Consider the following 24801-nt stretch of genomic DNA (forward strand, 5'->3'; position numbering starts at 1 on the left):
GACGAATTACAACATTGAATATGAACGATAGTTAGCGGAATCCCTCACCAGAAAAGCAAATCGGAATGTAAAGGAAGCAAGGCAATGGGCGCCACATCCTTCATACGTTATTTTCTTCTTCTTCCCATCTCACATTATTGCGCATCGGGGTCCCGCTCTTCGGCGGGGCGGCTTAAGGGACAATTTGATTGCTCATGCTTGGCGGATCGATATCCCTATGACCGAGTTGAAGCGTCCGACAGACATGTCCAATTTTACTTTCTCTGGGCTGGCTTAACTTGCGCGTATCTGGCTGAAGCTGTGCAAAAGTCGGTCAACCTCGTCACCAAAAGCCTGATTGGTCCACTTTCCTTGATCAATTTCCTGCGTTTTTCTTCTCCTTCCTTATGCGTACATGCACCTTAATGATGCACTGAGTTGATGATCTTCCATGCATATTGAATTCTGCACACATCATCGGGCTTTCGGAGCACTATTCCAAAGTCTCCATTCATACGAACTTCATGAATATGACGTGACATATTGACTTTCCTTGTTTCTGGGCATAATCTTCCTTGTCCTACATCATGTGCTCTCTCTCTTCCCCTCCCTCCGTCTCTCTTATTGGCATTCTTCGCTTCTTCCGCTTGTGGCTTCTTCTCCACTGGCCAACTTTTCTTCCTCTTCCTCTGCCTTGACCCTCTCCGCTGTCTCTGAGCGTGTGGTTCTTCTATGGTCAGGACATAATATATTGTATAATTACTAATTCTTTTAGTGATCAGATCTTGACAAGGTTATATGTACAGCTTTTCAGTTCTTTCTTCAAGAGGTCATCGTGCCATATTGGAGAAAGACGAACAGAGGATCAAAAGAAGTTGAAGAGGAGCAAGCACTATTAAGCACAGCTCCAAACGCGTAGACGTCAGATGTAATATCTCTAGCTCTAGCTCTGCTTCACTGTAATGTTTGTGCATCGTAATATGTATTAGGGCGCCCCGTCGAGCCTGTGGCTGGCTGGTGATTGTTCGTTGCATGATTATTATTCATACCGAGTGTTCTAAGGATTTTGCATTACACTGCTATATCTAAGCTTGTCAGAAATGCTATTATCTGACATAAGTACAGTAGGGAATGAATGTGTCGCCAGGTATTTTCTTCCTTCTGGCTGCTGCATGCAACGGTAATAATAATCCCCTTTCTATTTTACTAAAAATGACTTCGTAGTTGCCCGCTGTCGACCTATACCCAGGGTAGTCCTCTCCCATCATTTTCTCGATCACGGGTCCTGACTACTCCTGACCCGATCAAGCAAGGACCTTAATCTGGTTGTCGAGGAGATATCTGATGGATTAGATGTCTCAGGGCCACTAGTCGTGGTGGTACCAGCCGCCGCAGACAACGATGCGACTGGCTCCGGAATGCCGCCCGAGGCAGATGGCACAGATGGGCGAAGTGGGGCCGGTTTTTGATTCTCTGCAGCCTGCTGTGCTTTTTGTTCTTGTTGTCGCTGTTGTTGCTCCAATTGAAGTCTGATGGCGCTAACTGCAGAGCTCAGGCTTAGGCCTGTGTTCTTTCGGCCTGATGCTATAGGTGAATCGGGGCTATGTTGTCCCACGAGTTTCTTCACATCGTCTCGTCCTTCCACGCGGCGGGTGAGGTACATCTTGGGAATGGTGCCTTGCCGGGGAAGGGTGCGGGTCCGGATGCGTTCAATTTCTTGTCGATAGGCGGTCTCGTAGATGTCGAAATCAGCGGCACCGGGAGATTCGCTTACAATTGGATGGGATACGTCGACGTCCATCTCGTCGGGTTCGGCAGATATCATGTTGTCAGGTTCTTCGAAGATGGGATCGGTGTCAGCATCCATGTTGGGTTCGTTGGACGAGCCGGTGTATGTTGATGGTCCGATGTATAGGAACGGGAATTCCTCCTCCAGAGGATCGCGTGCATGGCCACGGGTTCCTTCAACGCTGCGCTTTGTGGTGACCGAGCTAGCCCGGGATAGCGGGACGAAAGGAGACGGGGACTGAGGGTTGGAGTTGGATTGGAACTCGTCAATCGACCCTCCGGCGATATTGTGACTGCGAATAGACCCGGAATCTTTCCGTTCAGGCTCCATTCTGGAAGCAATTCTGCCGTTGTTGCCTGGCGCAGGTCCGGGTTTACTGTGATGGCTGAGAGACTCGCTGCTGTCGGTAAGCTGGTTGGGAATTAGATCGTCGCGACGCTGATGGAAGCCTTGCAACACGTTATCACGTTCCCAAGGTCGCCTATTATACATGTTCAGACTCTGGCTCTTGTTGAGTATGGGCATATTGCCGCTGGCTGTGAAGCTCTCCTCTGGCTCCATCTCCATTGGAGGCTCAACAAAGTGCGTCTCGTATTCTTGACCAAGGATGCTCTGCATGGGCGGGTCTGCCTTTGCCGGATCTATCAGTCGTTTGAAGTGCGTAACCGCCTTGATCTATTGGAATCGTTAGCTTGAAACTTACCAGTCACGACAGTAGTATCTTCAATGAGGTTATCAACTTACCACGGCCATGACGTGACCAATAGTTTTCGTAATGGCGGAGTTCATCTCTTCTTCTGTGGGCAGACCGACGATCTCAGCGGTGTTCTCGCTCTCTGGTAGAAGAGGATCAAGTCCATTCTTCGTCACCCAAGGGTGTTCCTGTATGCAGACTATGAGTAAGATAATGGCGTACAGGCAGCGTTTTTGCTTCACGACGTACCCGCAACTCCTCCATCGTGATCCGCTTAGCCGGGTCCTTTTCCAGGATTCGGAACATCAAATCCTTGAAGTTCTCGTCGGTCTCTCCCTCGCATACAACAGGGTCGTTCTTGATGGCTTCGTAAAGCTCAAAGATACTTTGCTTCTCGAATGGGAGCCTGCCATATCGAAGGCAGTACAGTGTGACCCCCATAGACCATATGTCCGTAGCCTTGCCCGAGACATCACCGTGTCTCACGACGCACAGTTCCGGCGGAAGAAAGGCAGGAGAGCCTGCTGACTTTGCGGTAAACATGTTTGAATCCTTCTCGAACATCTCCGACACTCCAAAGTCAACGACTTTCAAGACATCGTCACTCGTCAATAGACAATTGTCTGGTTTGATATCGCGATGTACAATACCCTGCGCATGTAGGTATTCGATTCCTAAAATCAGATCGCGGAACCAACAGCGGCATTGGTCGTCATCATAAGGATCTGCTCGTTCCTCGAGCCCGACCTTCATGATCACTCCTTTCTTACACATCTCCATGACCATGTATAGTGAGTCTTCTGTAGGATCATCGAGGACTTCTATGAGAGATACAAGGTTGTTGTGATTCAGCTTCTTCATGATGGCAATTTCTTCCTTGATCAAGTAGAGGGCGTTTTCCTTGTGCTCATCCCCACCCGGCGGGCGGCGATGCAGTGGGGAGTTGAAGCCATCTGAGGGACGCTTAGGGCCCCGGGGCCTGCGCAGAAGATGTGACTGGGCACGTTTCCGTAGACGAGCCTTGGAGAATTCCTTTACAGCCTGAACGGTGCATTCTCGGTCAGCTTCTTCAGGAGATACCCGAGATGATGTTGCGCAGGGGCAAGTACATATTCGTTTCCAAACTGGTCAGTGGCAAGATGCACTGCCCCGAATGATCCTCTGCCGATCTCTTGCTTGATCACATATTGATTGATCCGGTGCTCAGCAGTGCCATCATCCTGGCTGGTATAATACTCTGATCGAGCATTCAGCGTTTCCTGGTAACAACGATTAGCGAGAGAGCTATACAATCAAGAGGCAGGCGTATTTATAAGCGGTAGTCAAACAGCACGTATGAGAGCGTATTACCAGAGCAAAGAATACATACCTTAACTGGACGCCTGACTATTGGGTTCCGGCGATGATGTCTCTGGGGACTTTCGTAGGAAGGGGTGGAACTAATTTCCGAAGTCGATGTGAATCAGTATCCCCATGTAGGAGCATCCGGGAAGAATGAGTGCACGGTTGAAGAAAGCCAGAGACAGGCCTGAGGGTAGATTCGGAAGATGAGACGAGCAAAGCAGTGCAACTCACACACAGCGAAATGGCGGCAGAGGTGGCCGCTTGGTGGTGATCGGGCTGGCATCCTGCTGGGGGAGCTCGGCGTCCCCTGAGGCCATTGGAAGATGTCCACGACCGAACAACCGCGGCAAGGATTTAGGGTCCCGAGTGTTTCACACAAAGATCGGAACTGGGCAGACTTGGGTCGGTCGTGACGAGAAGAGGAAAAATGACGGTTGCCTGTGATGAAGTGTGGGGAAAGATCGGGGTTTACGAGGCAATGGAGATAAGCAGCCGTTGCGCCGAAGTCAAGATTTGGCAAGAGGGACCGACTGAAGAAGGATTCAGTGCTGTGGAACAGGGACTCCGGGAAGAAGAGGAGGAGGGAGAAATGATTTACTTCTCCTCAAGGTTGCGGTGTGAGATCAAAAGACAGAATCGAAGAGAGGGAGAGAGCTGAAAGAGATCGACGGGGGGTGATTGAGAGGGGAAATCGTGGTGGTTGAAGAAGTGGTGGATGCCCAGGGCACCAGATTTATGTAAGGCTGATACTAAGCATTACGAGGCGTTAATTCTGAATTTCCCCGAAGAAATAGTGATAGGCACGATTTATTGAACTTCAAAGCATCACTTGACGATCTGCTCGATATAATCTCCAGCCTACGACTCATCAACCACAAACGGAATTCTTAAACAGGGGAGTTCAGCATATAATCGAATTGTATTGTTTTTTGTTTTTTTATGGAATTGGATCGAGAATCCGTGGATCTGAGCGACTCACCGCCCACGAGTAAGATCCCCGAGTCTAATTCAACTGATCAGCTTAACCTTCTCCCCTTCTTCCCCCCCCGTCAGACCCGCCCTCGATCTCCTTTTCTGGGGCTTATCATCTTGTATCTCTATCGTTCGGAAGACACGTTTCAAGCCACCTCTGCGACGCTCCAAATATAGACTGTTCGTTTCTAATCCGTTATCTTCGCTACTATCCCCTGTCGGCATCATGGTTGTTTACTCCTTCTATATCTTCGATCGTCATGGTACCTCCCTCGCATCCATCCACCCATCCATCCCCAGCCATTCCAATTGACGTTGCTAACCCGGTCTCTCCCATCCTAGCTGAATGCATCTATAATCGGCGCTGGCTCCCACGCCCAACCTCCATGACTGGCAGCAAGTCCTCACGACCGACTTCCGAAACATCTACTCCGGGTCTCCCCGCTACATTAGGCCAAACTGCGCGCGCCACCGACGACGATGCCAAGCTCATCTTCGGTACTGTTTTCTCCCTGCGCAACATGGTTCGCAAGCTAGGAGGCGAGGACGACAAGTAAGGACACTATACTACAGCGACGAGGCACCTCGACTGTGAGGACAGTCATTAACAACTCGGCCACGTTTATAGTTTCGTTACCTACCGCACGAGCCAATACAAGCTCCACTACTACGAAACTCCGACCAACATCAAGTTCGTCATGCTGACGGACCTCAAGAGTCCAAATATGCGTGTTGCGTTGCAGCAAATCTACATCAATCTCTACGTCGAATACGGTACGCCCTGGCTTAGCTTACGACGATGACTCCTTCTACAGCCGTACGCTGACCACCTCTGCTTCTAGTGGTCAAGAACCCGTTATCTCCCGCCGAACATCCAGGTGGTATTGGTGTGAACAATGAGCTCTTTGAAGAGTCTTTGGAGCAGTTCGTGGTATGTGCTTTCAACGTCGTCTAAGTTGGATGTCATCTAAACCGATAACAGACTCGGGTTCTGTCATGAAACCGACTTGAAAATCCATTAACACCCTAATCGCTCATGGATCTGAGTCGAAGCGAGCCCCAAGCTTAATTGTTGAGCTTCCGCAAACAAGCATCCATGCGATAGCGGGATCAGCCCCTCCTGCATCCCTATGACCTCAGAGAGCCGTCGTGCAGCAACGGTCCGGTGCGGCGGAGGCCTTCGCCGGAGTCCCTTACTGTCGACTGTCGACACCTGCCACAGGTCCGTTACTCGAGCCACACAAGTGTCATAGCTACATAAGCACATTGCTCGCAGACCTGATTTCAACCCGACACCGGTCCGCGTCCGACACGAACAGCGACCAAGCCAGGACCAGGCACAAACTCTTGATCAGGTTAGTATGGGACAAACGAATTTATGACTTGACGTCTTATCATTATATAATATCCAAAAATGAAACATTGAGAGCATACATGTCCTCCCAGAGATAATTTACATATATCACATAATTACCCATATCATCAACCATAATCACAAAAACAATCCACAACATAACTCATTACACCCTTCCCATCATCCACACTCATCGGTACATGGAAGATGTGATCAATCAAGCATACCGAGTACTCGAAGTCCCCACATTGCCATACAACACCTCATCCGGCAAATCATCCTCATCAGGGCCCTCATTATACTGGTTCCGAGTCTGCGGCTTCGCGCCCCTCGTCCTTCCCTGGATCACATTACTCTGATCAATCGCCTCGTCTTCATCTTGAGCTGTACAACAAGCAGATTCGTTAGCACCTTTTCCTCTTACACACAACGCATAATCATTTTAATACGGTATGGAAGGGGGGAACATACCAAGCTGCTGATCCGAATTGGAATAAGGCGGCTGCATCGGATCCTCATAGATATCATCGTCCCGAGTCACGGGGACCTGATTCTTCAGACCCGATCGCGTCTCATGTGCGTACGAGTTATCCCGGAAGGTGCCAGATACCGGGGACGGGTCGTTCTCGGCCTCGTAGAGGTCTTCGGCTTGACGTTCGTATTGGTTGGACATTTTGGTTGTTGTTGCTGCGTAGTAGCTCTGTTTAGCTTAAGATGGGTTGATTCGATACTATATTGGCTGGTTGGTTGAAGATATGGTTCGATATGAAGGATAACTATGCAGCAGTGATTAAGGGGGGTATTTATATTTGGTTCTATATGGTGATGGAGGGCTGATGCAAGATTGATGTCAGGTTGATGGGGGATGAAAGATTGGGTTTGGGGTTTAGGTTTGGGGAAGATGTCATTTTTTCGTTGTTGCTATTCTTTGCTTTGATGTCAGGACTTTGCTGGGGTGCAAAGTAGTATCTATTGAGTGCTGCTGCTGCTGCTGCTGCTGCTGCTGTACTACTACGATCAGGTAGGTCATTGTGAGACGGATGAGGTGATTGATTGTGGGGATAATGATGGTGATGGTGTCACGATATGCTTTCAATCGTCATCTTTGGATAACAGTACACTGTGTAGATGTATGGGCCAATTGTCTAAGGCAGCCATGCTGTGCTCAGTCAGTCCCTTCTTGCTACTGCGCAGTTTAGTTTGTATACACATGGTAGGGCTGGTTCGGCTGCAGCGGGCGACCCAGACATAGTGACCCCCAAATAGCAAATCAGCATCAAAGCCAACAGCTTCCCACGACAGGGAAATCACAAAGCTCTAGAAGCTACATGTTGGTTCGGTATCATCTCAACCACAGATCAGCTCAAACGGCGGGCATGACATCGCCCTTGACTCACGGTGAAGTAATTCGCCACGGTCTGGCCCAGACCTTTCATTGCTCGCTCACTCACTCACTCACCGCCGCCGCCGCCATCATCCTTCTTCCATCAGGACCTATCGGTGTGAACCCGTGTTTTGCGGTGTTCCTGGCTTTTTGCTGATGAGGGATTTGAAAGACACCAATGGCGGCATTCCCGGGGGAGACGTGACGGGATATGGTGTTGTTGTTCGCTGCCTTCCCTTCTCCCGTTGATGGCCGCTAACTATATGTGCCTTACCTAATCCATTCCATCGTACCAAGAGGAGGGTGGAGGGGGGTTGTGTATGTACACACACCATAAGGATCTCCATTATGACCCTATTTTTAATTCCAAAAATGCTATTTGGCATGGTTCATCTGACTGTTTCCTTCCTTCCTTCCTTTCGCGCGAGGACAACCAGAGAGTGAGAGAGACAGAAGCAGGCTGTGTTCAACGGGTCGGCTTAAGCCGTGCGACAGAACACGAGTTGTGCTTGTGCCAAGTAAGCTCAGCTCTCGCAGCGAGTGAGTGACTCACGGGGCGATCAACTTAGAAAAAAAAAAAAAAAAAAAAAAAAACCAAAAAATATTCTTGAAGATACGGTCAGAGGAACTTGGGCCGTTTCTGGTCTGCACAGCACGGGCAGCTTGGCTGTTTTCCTTTTTCACTTTCGCAGGATGAGAGAGAGAGAAAGCCAAGTCTATACCCGGTCTTGGTAGGTGGGCTTTGTTGTTTTCGTCACGGATTTGCTGGACAAACTTGAATCGGAGCGCAAGCATTATGTCGAGTCAGTCGGGGGAGTCGGAAAGAAACGAATACATATGAAGGCGATGTCCGAGATGTTTGAACTGTTCAGTTCTTTTCAGTCTCAAGTGTCTCTTCTCCGCATGATCAAGATTTATGTCTCCGATCACAATCAGCTGATACTTCGACATGGGGATGTGCCGTGTTACCGGGCAGATGTGCGAGTTGTCCTTTTGAGTGTCATACTGACTTAGTAGTAGTTAACTAGTCAATTAGTTGGTTAAGATTAGGCAAGTTAGTAGACAGTTTAGTTGGGCATATACATCGATCCCGACGAAGCAGCAGCAGCAGTTGTCCGATCGTCGGGGCGAAGGAAGGGCAGGCAATTCCGGGAGTTGCTGCAGTCAGTCCCACACCGTCCTTCATGTAGAGTTTCATACCCACAGCCATTGCAGCACCTTGTAAATCGGTAGATATAGGGGAGAAATGGAAGCAGCAGCAGCAGCAGCAGCAGCAGCTTAATCTGACTCGGGAAAGGAACACGCGGATGCGACGAAAAGCTTGAACCGGCTTACCCGTCCAGTCATTCGCTTCTCTTCGGCTAGTTTACGTGGAGAGGGATCCTAGAAAAGAGGAGGACCAGCAAACTAAACAGTTAACCTCCCCCACTGCTACCGGAATTCGGGCGAATGAACCCGCATCCCAAGCCACCACTGACTCCATTCTCGTCGCTGTTGGATTATAGAACGTTGGGTTGGACGGGGAGCGCGGAGTCCGTGTGCCTGTGAAGTCATATCCCGCAATGAAATGTCCAACCAGGGGGAAGATGGAGGAAGGAGGGGAAGATCATCTTTGAGGATACGAAAGCAAGAAGCAAGCAAGCAAGCAAGCATTGTAGTTAGGTAGAGATAACAGTTGGAGTTGTGAGTAGCTGTAGCTCAGGTTTCTGCTGCTGCTTTATGCTGCATTTCTCTGTAGAATAGAACCAATTGTTTGGATCGCAAGGACCTCTCTCAGTGTTTCTACTAGGTACCCTAAGCTACAGGGTTGACTGACGGGTGGTTGATCACCATGCGGTGGCTGTCTGGATCCCGCATATTGGAGGGGGAAGGAGGGGAGGAAATACGGAGCAAAGCACCCATGACGATGGAAATTAAGGATGTTCGGGGATCCATTTCGTTGTCATCATACCACATGGCAAGTTACTGTACTCTCTCCCGCCACAGAATGGTTCAGCCCGCAATTGATCGCTGGGCCTGGATTGGATACTCACCATACTTTACGGGGAAGGTAGAGGGGGGGAAAGAAGAGGAAAGAAAAGAAGGGTAGCGAACAGCACCCGTATTTGGCATTACGAGGACCCCGGCGTCTTGTTGACTGGCATCATTATCCCCCGTCATCGGGATCCATGTTCATGTTCATCGCTCGGGTGGCGGTCGCCTGTCTAGCAGTTTCGATCATCCCATCAGTGCGCGCAGGGGAAATGACAAGGGCTGAAAAGCATAGATGGATTATTGCCTTATTGTTTCCGCGGGATGAAATGGAAATGAAATGGAATGAAATGATTATTTCATAATGGGGTTGTCTGATCGGAATACTAGCGGTCAACCAAGAGCTGTCTCTCTTTTCTCCTCTCTTACTAGATAGATACCTAGTAGTTAGATGCCTACTAATTCCGTAGATACCTAGGTTTTACTACCTGACAGGCTTCGGCTTGAGCTTTGGCAGTGTTTGTTTTCTTTTCTTTTCCCGTAGTAATAACGAATACCATGTCATATTGTCCTCAATTTGGCCGACGGTGGTGCCAAAGTCAACCCAGACAGACTCGATTTCCCCTGCTTCTCACTAAGTCCGTTTCTACCCTAGTACGGAGTACTCCGGACACATTCTCCATCTTTGTATCCATAACCAGGCTGGGGTTCGGCCGGGTCTTTTTCGGCAGGAGGAGAAGGAAAGAAAAAAGATGAGGAGGAGGAAGAAGTAAGAAACAGCACTAAGTTTGCACGCGTACCTCATCCGTATCCATGGAACAAACATCCACATCCACTCGTGGGTATTTCTTAGCCGGAAACCGTATCGGAAAGCGGTTGTTCCTCGTTTCCGAACGTTCGTTCATCTTTCCTCGTGGAATTTTCCCCTCCCCAACTATGATTGCCAGTTCAACTTTCTTCAGTTAGTACTAGTAAACTACTCCTTAAGTAGTATTACACAGAAGTAGTCTTCGATTATGCTTTCTCGTTTCTCACTTACTTTTCTGTTTTCTTGCCTCTGATCAGTAAACTGATTGACCAAATGATGATTATAACCATTTATAGCAAGTAAGCTGGCTGGCGATACGATGCCGATCTGTTCATTCACCTTTTTGCTTTTTGGTCGCGCCCGCAGATGTATGCAGCCGAAGCCAGGGTTGATCCCACCAAATCATCCATTGGTTTTATCAGCGATCCAGTCCAAATCACAATCAACTACTGCATCTTCTAACGTACGGAAGATGTGGCCTCACTTCCGTAGATTGCTGATATTCCCATCGTCCCATCGAGATTGGAATGCAAAGCCTTACGTATTAGTTGTAATTACCAAAAAAACAAAGAAAAAAAAAAAAAAAAAAAAAAAAAAAAAAAAGCAAGCTGTAGCTCTTGCAGCTGCTTAGGTCTAGCTCATGGAAGATCCAGAGCTCAGCTCTCCTTCTCCCTCTTTCCCTCTTTCTCTTACTGGTGAGAAACACTGGATAGTATCTCTGTCTCACACACGCACCAAGCTGGATCGGTACACCGTCACATCCCCCACTGGCGGGGACATCTTTATAATGGAGCCCTTGCCCGGGTTTCAGTAGGAAAATTAGGATACGTACTATCTATACACCGAATTGCAAAACCGGGGAGGAAGGGGAAATATCTAGACTAACCGTGAATGAATCAGTGATTAAATTCCAATACTTAGCTTTCCACCATGACTCGGCCAGGTTTAGTGTCCTTGGACTAGTAATGTAGACAAGACATGAGAGTCCTCGGAACCGACCCACTCGGTGTGGTGCATCCCATCCCACTTGGAGCTGCATCGCGGACTGGACAATCATGCTAATTTCGACGGGACCGTTTTTCTCCCTTTCTTCTCTCGTTGGATCGCTCTTCCTATCATTGGCTGAGAAAAATCCCTCGTGCTAATTGAATCTGAACGCGATCCGTCCACCGTGTGTGTTCCCGTCGATACATCATGCAGTAGTGGAGAGGAGAAGGGGGAAAATGAAAAATAAAAAAAAAAATGAAAAAGCATGGGGCTTCCGCCGCACCTTCAACTTGTTCCTCTCCCTCTCCATATCCACTGGATAATATCCTGCCACCCGGAACACAGGTACTGGTGGTAGATGGTGGATCCGATAGGAGGTCGATACTGCGTGTTCTGTAGGGAGTGAGGAGGAGGAGTGTAAACTGTGTGTAACTAGCAGTAACTGGTATGGTGTCGAGTTAGCTCCTGCAGGCCATTTCACTCCCCTTCTTCTGCCCCCAACTTTTAGTTAGCCTAGCCTCGTCGCGTGGGAAATTCAAAGCTCCAAATCTCTGTGTGTGGATGTTCGCGTTCGTACTACCCTGGGTGGAACAAATCCTGGCAAGCGACAATAGCCCCATTGCGAGACATTTGTTTGCCCAACAAGATGAGACGCTATCTTAGCTCTCCGTAAGTCACTACTAAGTACTGACAAGTCGGTTCGATGGAGCAAGCAGCTTGCTAGGTATGCCCATGGAGCATGCTGGTTATCAGCGGATCTCCGCAAATCAACATCCGGGCTATGCGTTTGACATGGGCCAGGGTGGCTGTCAATCCATTAACCCTCCCTACCTTCCTTTGCCCACTGCACTAATACCCAGTCAGCTACACAGTAGTAGTACTCCGTACCCTCCTCTAAATCGTAGTTAGGTCCGCCAACCTAATACCTTTACGACCGAGGTCCGGTGCAGCTGTTCATGGGAAACCCACGTCATTGCAACCTTTTAGCGCACTGGTGGATATCGCCTTTCGTTCAGTCGCGACAAGCCGGAAGACATCGCTAGCCCGTCCGCATAATAGCAGAAGTGTTTGTTGCAATAATACACACCCGAGTGGTCGCCAGGTAATAGTAGCGCTGCAGATGATTACCCTGCTTTCTGAGATACCAATGATGGACATGCTCGGCAGAGCAATGACCGCCAGACGGCTTGAGTGTTACTTGACTTGCACCCTATAGTTGCTTGTTTAAAGCGCTTGGGGGTACGAGAGGGCGGCGACCGACTCGGCCTGGCCTGCTGCTGCTGCTCCTTCTCAATCAGCTCCAGAAACAATATGAGGTTTGATAACTTTCAATATCCGTTCGCCCTTGAAGTTTGGACCCTGCTGACCTTGCCCCCCACCACGGGACAATTCGAGTCTCTGACACCCAAATGGAGGTATGTGCATCGAGGAAAGTTGCCTCCATCGCAGACTAAGGAAAAGGCTCCGGAGGTCAAGAGGTTAGGAAAGAAACGGAGAGTCATTTCTTCATCTGATCGCAGGCTTCAGGACACATCCAAGTAAGGGGCCTTCAAAGACAGATGCTACCTTTCTGAGGGTCAAGAATAGAGCCCGTTGGCTAGAAGCACCGTCCTTACCAGCAGGTGGTCCAGACAATAAAAAGTAGTATGTAAGTATAAATGAAGGACCATGTAGCACCTTCCATTATTGGCGCGGGGAGCTGTTTTGATAACATCATACATATCTTAGTATGATAGTAGGTAGTGGTAGCATATGCTGAATACTAGCATCGGTGCCACCGAGAGGGCATCCAGCCCACCTACCCAACTAAGTAATAGCAGTGGCTGTATTTCCCGTCTGGTTTAGTGGCACTTGAACTACTACTAGCGACCCTCAGCCCCTCAACGATTGTCATAAAAGACTCTGCAGGATCGCATGAGATTAAGCAGACACTACATGGCCAGCTGTAGGCAGACAAGATATATGCTTGGCATAAGAGTGTGCGCGCGCCCCAGAAATGGGGTCATAGATGGAGAAGGAGGCCACCGTGAAATGCAACCAACGACTGGTGGATGCTTCCCCCCCTTTGAAGGGGGTCAAGAGGGTTCCAAGTTGGCCGCTAACCACAGTATTCGCTCTGGTGCAGTCCATTTAATTGATTTACTTCACCTGTGTGTGTTGTTTTGGATGGATGATTTACTTTTCTTGGGGGGAAATGTTACCCCTCATGCGGGTAGCATGACCCTTGAGTAACTTACAAAGTAAGTGATGGGCTCTAACTAACTAGTTAACGATCAGTCCATCACTAATCAGAGTCATACTTGAAGATGATGGTGGCTCCGCCCTGCCACGCTGGTGAGGAGCCGCCACACGAAGCTCCGGCCAAGGTTCTAGTTTTACTCCATACATACTAAATCACTAACTACTTTGTAATAGGTATTATTCGGAACCGTAATAGTATTGATAATACGCCAGACATCCAACTCCTAGGTTACCTACTACTGACTAACTTACTATACTATAATATTGTACTATACTCGATACTAGTCGAACATCCGACCACTCGTGCTTCGAGCCAGTGAGCCACCCAAGCCATCGGTCCCCTCCCCCCATCCATGATGTGCGGGGACCGAGGGTTGGATTGAGGCTGTGCGGCATCTGCAGTGTTGTGATCCGAAAAATTAAGGTCGTTCCGGAGTCAGTGACTAATCGCATCCTCGATACGGACCACGGCGATGACACAAAACGTCATGTTTTTGAGGAGGGGGGAAGGGAAAAGAGAATGTGCGAGACCAAGCGAGACCAAGCGCTGAGACTGGTCGCGAGGCGGACGTCATCCGACTGATTTTCGTGTAGCAAAATGAGGGGGAAAGTCAAGCTGGTTTAGAAGAAAAGAGAAAGGGAGAGTGACAATCTGTAATCCCATCGGCTCTGGGACCCATTCACGTCGAAAAGGCAAAGTTGACAGTGAGTGGTTGCGCGTAAATGACGACGGGACAACGAAGCAGTCGACTGGACATCGGCATCGCTAGCAAAAAAGCAAGACGGAGGAAGTGCTTAGTAGCTGATGAATGTGAACGCGGAAGCAGCCCCAGTAACGGAGTATTAGCTCCAAGGATCTTCCGAAATAATCTTACATCTTACAGCGGATGGAGACTTGGTCTTGCAGGACAGGAGAGCCCTGTCTTTTTTAAATTAAAAAGCAGGTAAGTTGTCAGTCACTTTGACTAGTACTGCTGGAGCAGAGACGCCCGCGCCACTGTTGTATTGTGACGGATTTACGGATTAAGCACTACGTAGAATACTACTTGCTGCCCACATAACCAGGTACCCTGGTCACAGCTATTCTTCCACGCACAAATCTACTAGTTATTAGGATGTTAATTTAGAGGAGCAAGTGTTGGTCTAAAGAAATGCTTCATATGAAGTCATCAATCAATGAAGCCGATCAAATACAACTTGAATCGCAACCAAATACCTACATCGGAGACCAAAGTAGAATATTGTTCAGTGGGAAACAAGTGTGGCTGCAACTGTATGATACCATACCGTTACAGTAACAGGAAGCCAATGCAGACCTGCGAACGGGAGGCGGTAGCGAGAGCCTTCTTCACCTTGATTTCATAATAATCGGTATTACTCGATGCTGACCCAAGCACGGGATTCCACTGGGGGAAGCACAAAAGGAGAGAAAGACGGCCAACTGATTAGATCAAAGACTTGAGGGGGTGAGAGAGAGAGAGAGAGACAGAGAGAGGGGGCTATCCTTTCTTCCACATGCGGTAACAACGGGAAAGTCCCTCATCTTTTGTAACCTCAATCAGAGGCTTGTATCCATTCAAGGTCAACGCAGGTTCCTACAATTTGAAGATTATTAATAATATGATCATAATTATAATTAAAAAAAATGCAGAATAATAAAATCATTCCATCCATCGAATGGGGGAAATAATTAAAAACGACCTGTGGTTCCTTTAGGTAGTTGGAAGGAGAAAGAAGAGGGGACTGACTACTAACTAAGCAAGCCCACCCCCCCATAATGTGCTCCTCAGCTAACTATTGCTTGGTTACTTCGACCACTGCCTCCATCATCCAGAGTCTCATACTTCAGGTTAGGTTACCTGCCCGGCACCAACCTGCGACGCCCGCGGCGTACTACGGTACCAGTTAGGGTATTTCAACCTGGGCACCCCCGGTGGACTAGGCTGAGCCCTCTTCCCTCACTCTTCCCTATTTTCTTACGAGAGCCTTTCCCCCGGGGTAATTTTCATCAGCACAACAGCTGTTTTCCCTCCTGACTTTAGTGGAATTCGCAAGGCAACGAGCCAAGTCTTCTCTTAAGGACCCTAGTCTTGTCTGTACCGTTCCATCTGGGCATTCCCGTGCCTTGTTGCGCCGTGCTTCAATTTTTTTTTTCTTTAAACTGAATTTTTCTTTTTTTATTATTATTATTTCTTTTTCTGAATTTTTTTTTCCGCTGGTTCATTTTCCCTTTTCAATTTTGCCCACCCTTTGACTAAACAAAACGGAGGGGAAGGGAAAAAAAAAGGAAAAAAAAAAAAAAAAAGTCTTATTGTAATTTCCACAACCCAAAGTCACTTTCGTCACTCTAGAAGAACACGACCCCGTCGCCTCAGGCCACCACCACGACCGACTGGGGCCACCGCAACTTTTTTCTCTCTTCCTCTCCCCCCGTTCCTCCCAACTTTCTTCTTCATCTCTCAATTTCTTTTCCATAGCCATTGTCGTTGGCCTTTGCAGCTTCGTGCTGTAGGCTTTTAATTTTCTCCCACCTTGTCACGGGGGGCATTCTTGTGCCTCTTTACCTCCGTGTACTTTTCATTTCTCACTACCGCACATGACTCCACAATCTGCTTCACCAGTACCTTCCGCAGTCTCCTCCACCACAGCGTCACAGATCTCCTATGATTCCCGAGATGGAGAGCCCCAGGTAACACGTGCTTTAGCGGGCATGAATCTGTCCGCCGCGAACGGGGACGTCCTCCCCGTTCCTCCCACCCCCGCAAAGATCGCTAGACCTACCATGGCCAATCGCATCTCTCGCATGTTCTCCAATACTGGGAAGTCGACTCCGAAAGAGCAGGAATCGCATCGCGACTTCTCAGACAGCAGTACAGAAAGCATCAAAGCTCCCTCGAACGCCAGCATCAAACAATCCAAGCCCACCTCTAAGCCCTCCTCCAAGCCCAACTCCAAGCCATCCTCCAGAGCCCCCTCGCGACAGGCATCTACGAAAGAGGAGGCCGAGAAGAAGCCAAAGTCCAGCAATGGCAAAGATAATAAAGAAGCTGCCCCCGTTCACAAACGCTTCGAGTTGCCCGGAGATGGCACTCATAATCATCACCTCCGCAGCGCAAGACGACAGGAGAAGCTGACGGATCTACTACGTGACATGCTGGGCGGTGGCAGGAAGAAGGATGATCACGTGGACGAGCAACAACTATCACTTATGTCTACATGGATCGACCAGTTTAAAAACGAACGGGATAAGCTAGCCGCCGACAAGAAGGGCGGCCCCAACGCCACCGCTTCGCTGGTTGACAAATACGGAAAATGCCAGGAAATCGTTGGCCGTGGCGCCTTCGGTATTGTTCGGATATCCCACAAGGTGGACCCGAGAGACTCGAAAGTTGAACAGCTGTATGCCGTGAAAGAGTTCCGTCGTCGGCCACAGGAGACGACGAAGAAGTATCAGAAGCGATTAACCTCGGAGTTTTGCATTTCCTCTTCCCTTCGCCACCCCAACGTCATTCACACCCTTGATCTTCTACAGGATGCCAAAGGTGACTACTGTGAGGTGATGGAGTACTGCGCTGGAGGCGATCTCTATACCCTCGTGTTGGCGGCCGGAAAATTGGAGGTCGCCGAGGCGGATTGCTTTTTCAAGCAGCTTATGCGTGGCGTGGAATACATGCACGAAATGGGTGTTGCCCACCGTGACCTGAAGCCTGAGAACCTGTTATTGACCACCCACGGAGCTCTCAAAATTACAGATTTCGGAAATGGTGAATGCTTCCGCATGGCATGGGAAAAGGAAGCTCACATGACTGCGGGCCTCTGTGGTTCAGCCCCTTACATCGCCCCGGAGGAATACGTCGAGAAGGAATTCGACCCTCGAGCGGTGGACGTATGGGCGACGGGCGTTATTTACATGGCCATGAGGACTGGACGCCATCTCTGGCGTGTGGCCCGCAAGGATGAGGATGAATTTTACCAACGCTATCTGGAGGGTCGTAAGCATGAGGATGGTTACGCTCCCATTGAAACTCTGCATCGGGTAAGTGTTGAGCGAACCCCTCGCTTCAAGTTGACACTGGCTCACAATGTCTCCCAGGCGCGTTGCCGAAACGTGATCTACTCTATTCTGGATCCCAATCCTTCCCGCCGTATCAACGCCTCGCAAGTCTTGAAATCCGAGTGGGTTCGTGAGATCAAGCTGTGCAAGGCTGGCGAGGAAGGATACTGATACATGGTCTCGACGGATTGATCGGACGTTGTTCCGGGCTGTGTATCCCTGATGGTGGTCTGCCTGTTTCTGTTTGTCTGCCTCTGGCGACTGCTTAAAACCATTAACCCGGGTGGTTTATGTGTTTCTCCCGGTCCTTTTGGGAGGGTTGTTTATTTTTTTATTCCCGGTCCTTCTGAGCTGTTTTATAGAAGGAGGCACCTTGATTTTACACTACTATACCGGCGCATGTTTTCTGTCTTTCATCTTCTTTTTCATCTGCCTACTAGCTTATGGGCTTAGTTTGGTCGTCATGTTTTCATGCCAATGCAACGAAGAGTCATGACCTATGAGCCACCTTTTCATTCCTCCCACATTTTCTTTTTTTTTGTTCGCCATGGTTTTCTACGTTCGATACCTTTTCTTTCGCATTTCATGCATCTCAGGCATTCTTTGATTGGTCTCATTCCCTATATGCGTTTTTAATGGGTCTTGTCAGTGGCTGAATGACAAACACCGACAGGGAAATTTTCCCTTTCTGCCCGGGTTATGTTGATCATGCTGGCCGGCTTCCACCTTTTTGGGTCTGGGCGCGCATATATTCATCCTCATGGGACGGTGTTGGAGCATTATGGGTTTTGTGAGATGTAGCATCGGGAGGTTGTATTAGTATGGGCGGTGTGATTTATCTTGGGATACCCATTTGCAGCACATATTCCAGTATAACTATGAGCATCCGCATCATATCTACGAATCAAACCTGCGCATTATTTGAGTTTAAAGCATCATTTTTGGGGAGACGTTTTTGGATGAGCCGGCGGCGGTCAGGTGAGTTGGCCTGACGCCGCAGGAGCAGGAAGTATTGCTCGATGGTTCCTTCCTCACCCCATCGTATATGATATTACCCACCCATCAGCCTTTCTATCCCCCTAAATCTCCCTATGACTACCCCCGGAGTAGACAGACTCATGACTCGACCTTACTAGCAGACCTCTGGTTCAAACCTAGTCCCGGTACTATCATCTATGTCGTTGCTGCAGCACCTCTTGAGTGACCCAGGAGCAGATGGTTCCAGGAGCTCTATGACCGGCTGGAGTACAGTTGGCAGCGTCCACTTGGCCTTGGAAGTATGGGGCTTCCCACACTAAACAGACTTTTTCCCCCTCCCAGTCGGTCGGTCGATACCTGATGATGACTCTTGAGTGCGTCTCGACAGTCGTTGGCTGCCCCCTATTCTACTTGCTGCTGACGCCACGTCTAGTCGACGTCTAGGGTGAATAAGATGCTACATTTTCCGATCATATTAGCATGCAAGCGACGGGCCCTGTGCAAGGTAGGCCAGCTTCTGACTATCCCTTTTCAACAGCTGGAAATTGTTACACGCCGACGTCTGCAATAGGGCCAACCTTCTTCCAGCAGCCGAAGAAAAATTCTCACACCAGGATGGTGAAAGGTGTGGATCCGTCCAATAATGTTTGCATGAGGAACTTCTGAGTCGAAAGTACAACTAGCATAGCGGCCGATGCGTGAGCGACTTCTTACTATTGTCTTGGGCCCATACTTCTATCGATGCCAAGATTTCCTAGGCAGCCAAGAGGCACAGCATTCTCCAATCCTCAACACTCCATGCCAATGGATAAGAGAATCGGTCTGGAGGTCTGGAAGACTCCAATTAATGTACCTAGGTACGCCTGAGAAGGTGTATGCATCAGATGCATCAGGTGCCTCAGGTAGGCCGGCTACCCAATCAATAAGGGTCATCATAACGAAACATGGGCCGTACGGAGCTGCAAACGGAGGGGACGCCGGACGCGAGCCAGATCAAGCTTGCTTGGCGCATCATGCAGCCCCAAAAAGGAACGCGAGCCCGTAGTTCAATAGGAGCCAATCCTCGGAGGAAGGCTAGCTTGCTGAAACCCTGGCCTGGTGGAGCTCGAACAGCTCAGCAGTGCTCAGCAGGTGAGTCTGGTCTGTTGGAATGGATAGGTATTGTGTGTCCACTAGCTTTGTGATTGTTTTGTTCGCTGGACGACAACCACAACACTGCATATCTATGTTGAAGCACTTTCCCTTTCTATTATGTATCATTACTAATTCTCCTGACCGTCTTCAACCCAACACAAGCATGCATGATTCATCCCCCTTTGTTCGAGCCACTGCCCGATCCCGTTGTGGAATGCCGCCCTCGGCAGTCTGGCCAGCCCTATGCAGTTGTCCTCGCCCAGAAGGATCACGTCGTGCAACCCGGACAGGCAGCACCATTTTTTACCTAAGCCGAGACTAATTATGGGCAATCCAGGGCCGCCAACGACCACGACCCTGAAGGTAAGGGACACCCACCTGAAGGCCGATTGGAAATCAGGTGGATGTCAGCCATGCAAGGCTGGCCATACTAGCCTCATCGAGTAGGATTTGGGTCTGGATCCCAAACTAAGGGAGGTGCCGATGTCGGTTATACTTGGCAAATTGTCTTTCATTGCGAAGTCAATTTAGTGCCCTCGTTCTTGTATACCATCAACACCTTCCTTTTGAATCTTCAAGTGCCGGACGGTTTGTCCATTGAAGTTGCTGCTAGATGTGTTTTACAAGAAAATTGATTCCTTCGGTACACTAATGCACTATCTTCAGGAATGCTGGAGCGATGAATACCAGACTTGCCCCGTCACTGGTACACTTTGCGGTCTTTAAAGGACGGATCCCGACAAACGCGGATAAACACGGATCGCTTCGCATGAATAAGATGCTCATCCTAGTATACTATAGCCGCGGCATAAGAAGCATCGAGCTGCAGGTGATATTGAATAGTGTGCGCTTGCCTAAGGGGTATTGGGAGCGTGAAGAATGTTTGTGCGACCACAATCATCGAGATCAGGGTTGCATGTACCCCATACTTTCGCTTACAACTTTTACTGTCACTTGACAGAATCTCGAATGCACTCCAGATAAATGCAACACTATTACATGAAGTTTAATGCCATCGCATGAAGTGCATTATGCGGCATGAAGATGGTGTAGGATACATTCTGATTGCCTCATAGGGCAACAGGACATCGAAACTCTGATGTATCTTGTGTCACATCGTGATGGTCGCTCGATCTGGCTGGCATCATGACGTCTCCAGCTACATCCAAAGTCATACTCAGGCACAAGGCAAACCGAACCCACCCCCTTCCTCTTTGACATCACCATCCCCATCTGCCTGGAGAAGTCTCGGATGGCAGGCTGCCAGATTCCATTAATCACACGTAGAGGAGGGGCCGGCCTTATGACGTCAGAAACGAGCAGAACCGGCAGTCGGAAGTTCAAAACGGCTGGTTCGTAAATTCTTGCGGGTAATTAATTTTACACTTTCCATTTCGTAGGGCTGTAAGTTAAAACAACCGAACAGTAAGATTTAGTAAATAATCATGACACAGCCACGGGATCCAAGCAGAGAAGTGCACAGCCACAGCCACGCCAATCAATCAATCAATCGAACGTCTCCGAACATCATTCCGTCCCGCATCGGGCATCTTGCTTTCTGAGGGCCTTTCGCATTCATTCAATCAACCCTGTGTCTATTCTCCTTCCCCCTCTCCTCACATTATACGTCTACTATATCCCAATAATCCACTTTGTCCTCCACCTACGGAGTTACCGGTTCTTTGATTTCGAACATACACACCCCACCCCCTAACTGGTTACCGGACCCCCCCGACCGACCGCTACTGAAGTCGCCATCATGTCCTGGGCAGGTGCGCTGAATACTCCCCGTTCCTACCTATCGATGGATTCTGCGCCGTACAGGCACCCATCCCTACCTGAATTGTCATTCTGACCGGGTCTACAGGGTTCAAGAAAAATGTCAACCGCGCTACCACGCAGGTGATGATGAAGACGGGTATGTTGGATCACAACCCCGCTCGAGTCGGGGACGAATACCTCTACGACATATTGCTTGGTGGTATTGCAAGGAATATACTGACGCATTGGCTTGGGTTAAACAGGACATGTGGAGCGCACAAGTGATCGCGATTATGAGATTGAAGAGCGGTATGGATTGTCCGACTGATTGGAAAGGGGAGGCAACTTGTTTGACTGACATGGACACGATGCGATATAGTCGGTACCGGACGATGGAAGCCGCCGCAAATCGGTTACAGAAAGAGGCAAAGGGATACTTGGATTCGCTACGAGGTGTGTTTGATGTTCCGGTCGCAATATTGGGTATGATGCGGAGGCGGATGCTGACGTTGGATGGTGATGGATAGCTATGACTGCCTCGCAGATGCGGATCGCCGAGACTATTGATGCCTTCTATGGTGATGCCGGGACCAACGACGGAGTGAGTCGGAGTTATAAGCAGGCTGTGGAGGATCTGGATGCGGAAACGATCAAGGCGCTGGACGGCCCGTACCGGTACGTTTTGGAGTCATTGCTATGGACGCCCTTTTGGGCGTGGCGACTCATTGGTTGACTGGTATTTTATAGCTCGACTGTGTTGGAACCCATCTCTCGGTTCTGTGCCTACTTCCCGGATATCAACGAATGCATTAAGAAGCGCAACCACAAGTTACTCGATTACGATTCGATGCGCGCCAAGGTCAAGAAGCTGGTTGAAAAGCCCGATAAGGATGCGACGAAACTGCCCCGGACGGAGCGCGAGACGGAAATCGCCAAGCAAGCGTATGAGCAATTGAACGAACAGCTCTTCACTGAACTGCCTCAGCTCATCGACCTGCGGGTGCCGTACCTGGATCCTAGCTTCGAGGCCCTGGTGAAGATTCAACTGCGGTTCTGCGCGGAGGCATACTCGCGCATGGCGCAGGTGCAACAGTACTTGGATGCGGAGACGAGGGATCAGTATGCTCGGGGAGACCTGGACAACCGGGTGGAAGAGGTGTTGCAGGAGATTCGGGATTTGAGCATAGCAGGCACGGTCTGATAGTTCATGGTACTTTGGAGTGGAGTTCAAAGTCTTTGCTTGTCTGTTTTCTTTAATTGCGTGCGATGATAGCCGCTTTAATCATTCTGCATCCAAGCCTTGGTATCATTGTTAACACTGTTTCTTTGAGAGCGTTCTTGAGTCGAATCCATATGCACGTAGATGAAAGCGTAGACTGCAGAGGGGAAAAGCAAGTCTAATAATATAAGGGTATCTCTAAGCCATCTCTATCCGATCTATCTATAATTACACAATAAGTAATATCACTCCGCACCATCCCTATACAACTCATCCACCAACACCTCCAAAACCGGCCCCGCGGCAGCCCTCACAGCCTTCAATTCCTGCTCACTCATCTCCGACAGGACATACTTCGCAACACCCCCTCGATCCCTCGTCTCGGGCCTCCCAATCCCCACCCCAATCCTCAAGACCGACAAATCCACCCCGGCCCCAAGTACATTCTTCTTCGGATTGGGAGGATACATCCCCTTGCCCCTCAAACTCTCAAACGAACTAATCAAGCCCCGATGTCCCCTCAAACTCGCCTTCTCGGGCCCACCTCTCTTCACCCGGACTTTTCCCAGCGGCGCCTCCAATTCATCATGGAGGATGACTAGTGTCGGGGAGAAGTTTCGGAGGGTTGTCGGATCAGCGCCCCGGAGATGCCATTCTGCTGCTGCTGTAGCGTCTGTTTCTGGGTTTGTGGAGAGTACATTCCCCGGCTGCACGATCTTCTGGTATATTTCGGTTTGGGTGGACGAGAGCCACGATTGGAAGTTGCGGAGGAGTTTGGGTCCCGATTCGTTCATGTATGATGGGCTCGTGTAGGTTTTGTAGAATAAAGGGTTGATTATGTTGCCATTGTTGGGAGAGGTGCCCACGAGAGGGACTCGGCGTGGGAGAAGTGGCGTCAGGGCTTCGAGGAGGATGTGGCCGGCGCTGTGTCGCGTCGTGCGGTATGGGCGTGGATTGCCGATTGAGGCGATGAAGAGGAAGCGTCGGGGGGTTTTGAGGGGGGGAGGGGTGGACATTGAGGGTGAAGGTGTGGGAGAGGTGGTGTTGAGGTTGTGGTTGAGGGGGAGGGTTGTGGTGGTGGAGGAGGATTTTGCGGATGGTTGGTGATGATGTCCTTGTTCCTGTTCCTGTTCCGTGGTTTGGGCGCTGTGCAGCACTACTGCTTCATGCATCGACGGGAACTTGCTTTTGTTTCGCTTTGCTTTGCTGTTTCCACTTGATTGGGATGAATTGATGTCCATGGCATATATATTTACACAGAGATTTATTTCTGGGATCATCATTTTTACTGGTGTGGGTTTGGGGTTCTTTCTTATACTATACTGACTGCTACTCATTTCATCATCGCAGAACTGTATACTTCCTCTTCTTACCTCTATCAACAGGACCACCCGGTATACTTGCATGCTTATCCCGCTGAGTTGACTCACTTTCTGACTCACATATCTAACTGTTAATAATTAACTAATAGCAGAAGCTGCTACCTATGGATCACATGTGGAGAAATGCTCGACCAAATACCATACAAACCCTTGTCCCTGCAGCCTCAGCGTCAGGCTGTGCCAGACGCCACACTGCACTAAAAACAGAACTCACAAGGCCACAACTACAAGATGACCGCCAGAACTGTCCCTCTAGCCTATCAGCCTAAGCGTCTCGTCTCTTACCCCGACACTCCCAGACTAAGCCAGACGATCGGGCCAAAATCGACCCAGGACTAGGGAACGACCACCCCGGCTGCCACAAAACGGGGAAATGAAAGGACCGCTGGCTGCATGGCGTCTCGTGTGCTTTGTCTAGTCGCACTGCAGTTGGTTTCCCAGAAACTGGCCCGTTCCCGTCGATCAGAACGGGGCCTTCCAGTCTGCCTCTGCATCGATGGGTCTAGAGACTTCTCTCGGCCTCTCAGCATGCGCGGTGCATGAACTAGTCCAGCGGCCTTGGGTCGCCTATCACAGTCTCGGTGCTGATCAACTGTCTATCCAAGCTGGCATAGCTTCTATGCCATCTTTCCATTCTTTTCTCCGGCGTTTTACTCTTCCTCTTCCTCACTGTCCACAGCCCACCTGGTCGAGTTCCTCTCTCTAGGCCAGCCAATGTACTATATTCCGACCATCCGGGGTCCGTCGTCC

The 24801-nt window shown here is 49.5% G+C and overlaps 7 protein-coding genes across 7 annotated transcripts; 4 read left to right on the forward strand and 3 right to left on the reverse strand.

The window, feature by feature from the left end:
• Positions 1–1027: 1027 nt before the first annotated feature.
• Positions 1028–4543, reverse strand: BO85DRAFT_422958 (putative calcium/calmodulin dependent protein kinase). Its single transcript, XM_025657996.1, has 6 exons — positions 4038–4543; positions 3832–3901; positions 3572–3721; positions 2712–3503; positions 2513–2650; positions 1028–2443 (listed from the first exon to the last, which is right to left on the reverse strand). Exons 1-6 carry the CDS (start codon positions 4121–4123, stop codon positions 1256–1258), a joined length of 2424 nt encoding a protein of 807 aa, XP_025514815.1. The 5' UTR covers positions 4124–4543; the 3' UTR covers positions 1028–1255.
• Positions 4544–4918: 375 nt separating this feature from the next.
• BO85DRAFT_450286 (TRAPP subunit BET5) lies at positions 4919–6138 on the forward strand. The gene is made up of 5 exons (XM_025660340.1): positions 4919–5041; positions 5121–5331; positions 5407–5552; positions 5621–5709; positions 5761–6138. The coding sequence occupies exons 2-5, from the start codon at positions 5165–5167 to the stop codon at positions 5776–5778; spliced, it is 420 nt and encodes a 139-aa protein (XP_025514816.1). The 5' UTR covers positions 4919–5041; positions 5121–5164; the 3' UTR covers positions 5779–6138.
• Positions 6139–6349: 211 nt separating this feature from the next.
• Positions 6350–6805, reverse strand: BO85DRAFT_489063 (uncharacterized protein; the record flags this gene model as incomplete). The annotated part of the gene is made up of 2 exons (XM_025663577.1): positions 6350–6516; positions 6604–6805. 2 exons carry the CDS (start codon positions 6803–6805, stop codon positions 6350–6352), a joined length of 369 nt encoding a protein of 122 aa, XP_025514817.1.
• An 8904-nt stretch (positions 6806–15709) lies between these two features.
• Positions 15710–17898, forward strand: BO85DRAFT_44342 (serine/threonine protein kinase SAT4). Its single transcript, XM_025658876.1, has one exon. It carries the CDS (start codon positions 16120–16122, stop codon positions 17746–17748), a length of 1629 nt encoding a protein of 542 aa, XP_025514818.1. The 5' UTR covers positions 15710–16119; the 3' UTR covers positions 17749–17898.
• A 1533-nt stretch (positions 17899–19431) lies between these two features.
• Positions 19432–19741, forward strand: BO85DRAFT_450294 (uncharacterized protein; the record flags this gene model as incomplete). Its single annotated transcript, XM_025660341.1, has 1 exon — positions 19432–19741. Exon 1 carries the CDS (start codon positions 19500–19502, stop codon positions 19737–19739), a length of 240 nt encoding a protein of 79 aa, XP_025514819.1. The 5' UTR covers positions 19432–19499.
• Positions 19742–21133: 1392 nt separating this feature from the next.
• On the forward strand, positions 21134–22872 carry BO85DRAFT_450295 (amphiphysin-like protein RVS161). The gene is made up of 6 exons (XM_025660342.1): positions 21134–21461; positions 21557–21607; positions 21714–21759; positions 21830–21903; positions 21978–22125; positions 22198–22872. The coding sequence occupies exons 1-6, from the start codon at positions 21449–21451 to the stop codon at positions 22649–22651; spliced, it is 786 nt and encodes a 261-aa protein (XP_025514820.1). The 5' UTR covers positions 21134–21448; the 3' UTR covers positions 22652–22872.
• Positions 22873–22914: 42 nt separating this feature from the next.
• On the reverse strand, positions 22915–23685 carry BO85DRAFT_422969 (aminoacyl-tRNA hydrolase; the record flags this gene model as incomplete). The annotated part of the gene is made up of 1 exon (XM_025657997.1): positions 22915–23685. The coding sequence occupies one exon, from the start codon at positions 23683–23685 to the stop codon at positions 22915–22917; it is 771 nt and encodes a 256-aa protein (XP_025514821.1).
• Between the last annotated feature and the right edge of the window lie 1116 nt (positions 23686–24801).

Source organism: Aspergillus piperis, assembly GCF_003184755.1.
Source record: "Aspergillus piperis CBS 112811 unplaced genomic scaffold BO85scaffold_11, whole genome shotgun sequence".
In the NCBI taxonomy this organism is placed as follows: domain Eukaryota; kingdom Fungi; phylum Ascomycota; class Eurotiomycetes; order Eurotiales; family Aspergillaceae; genus Aspergillus; species Aspergillus piperis.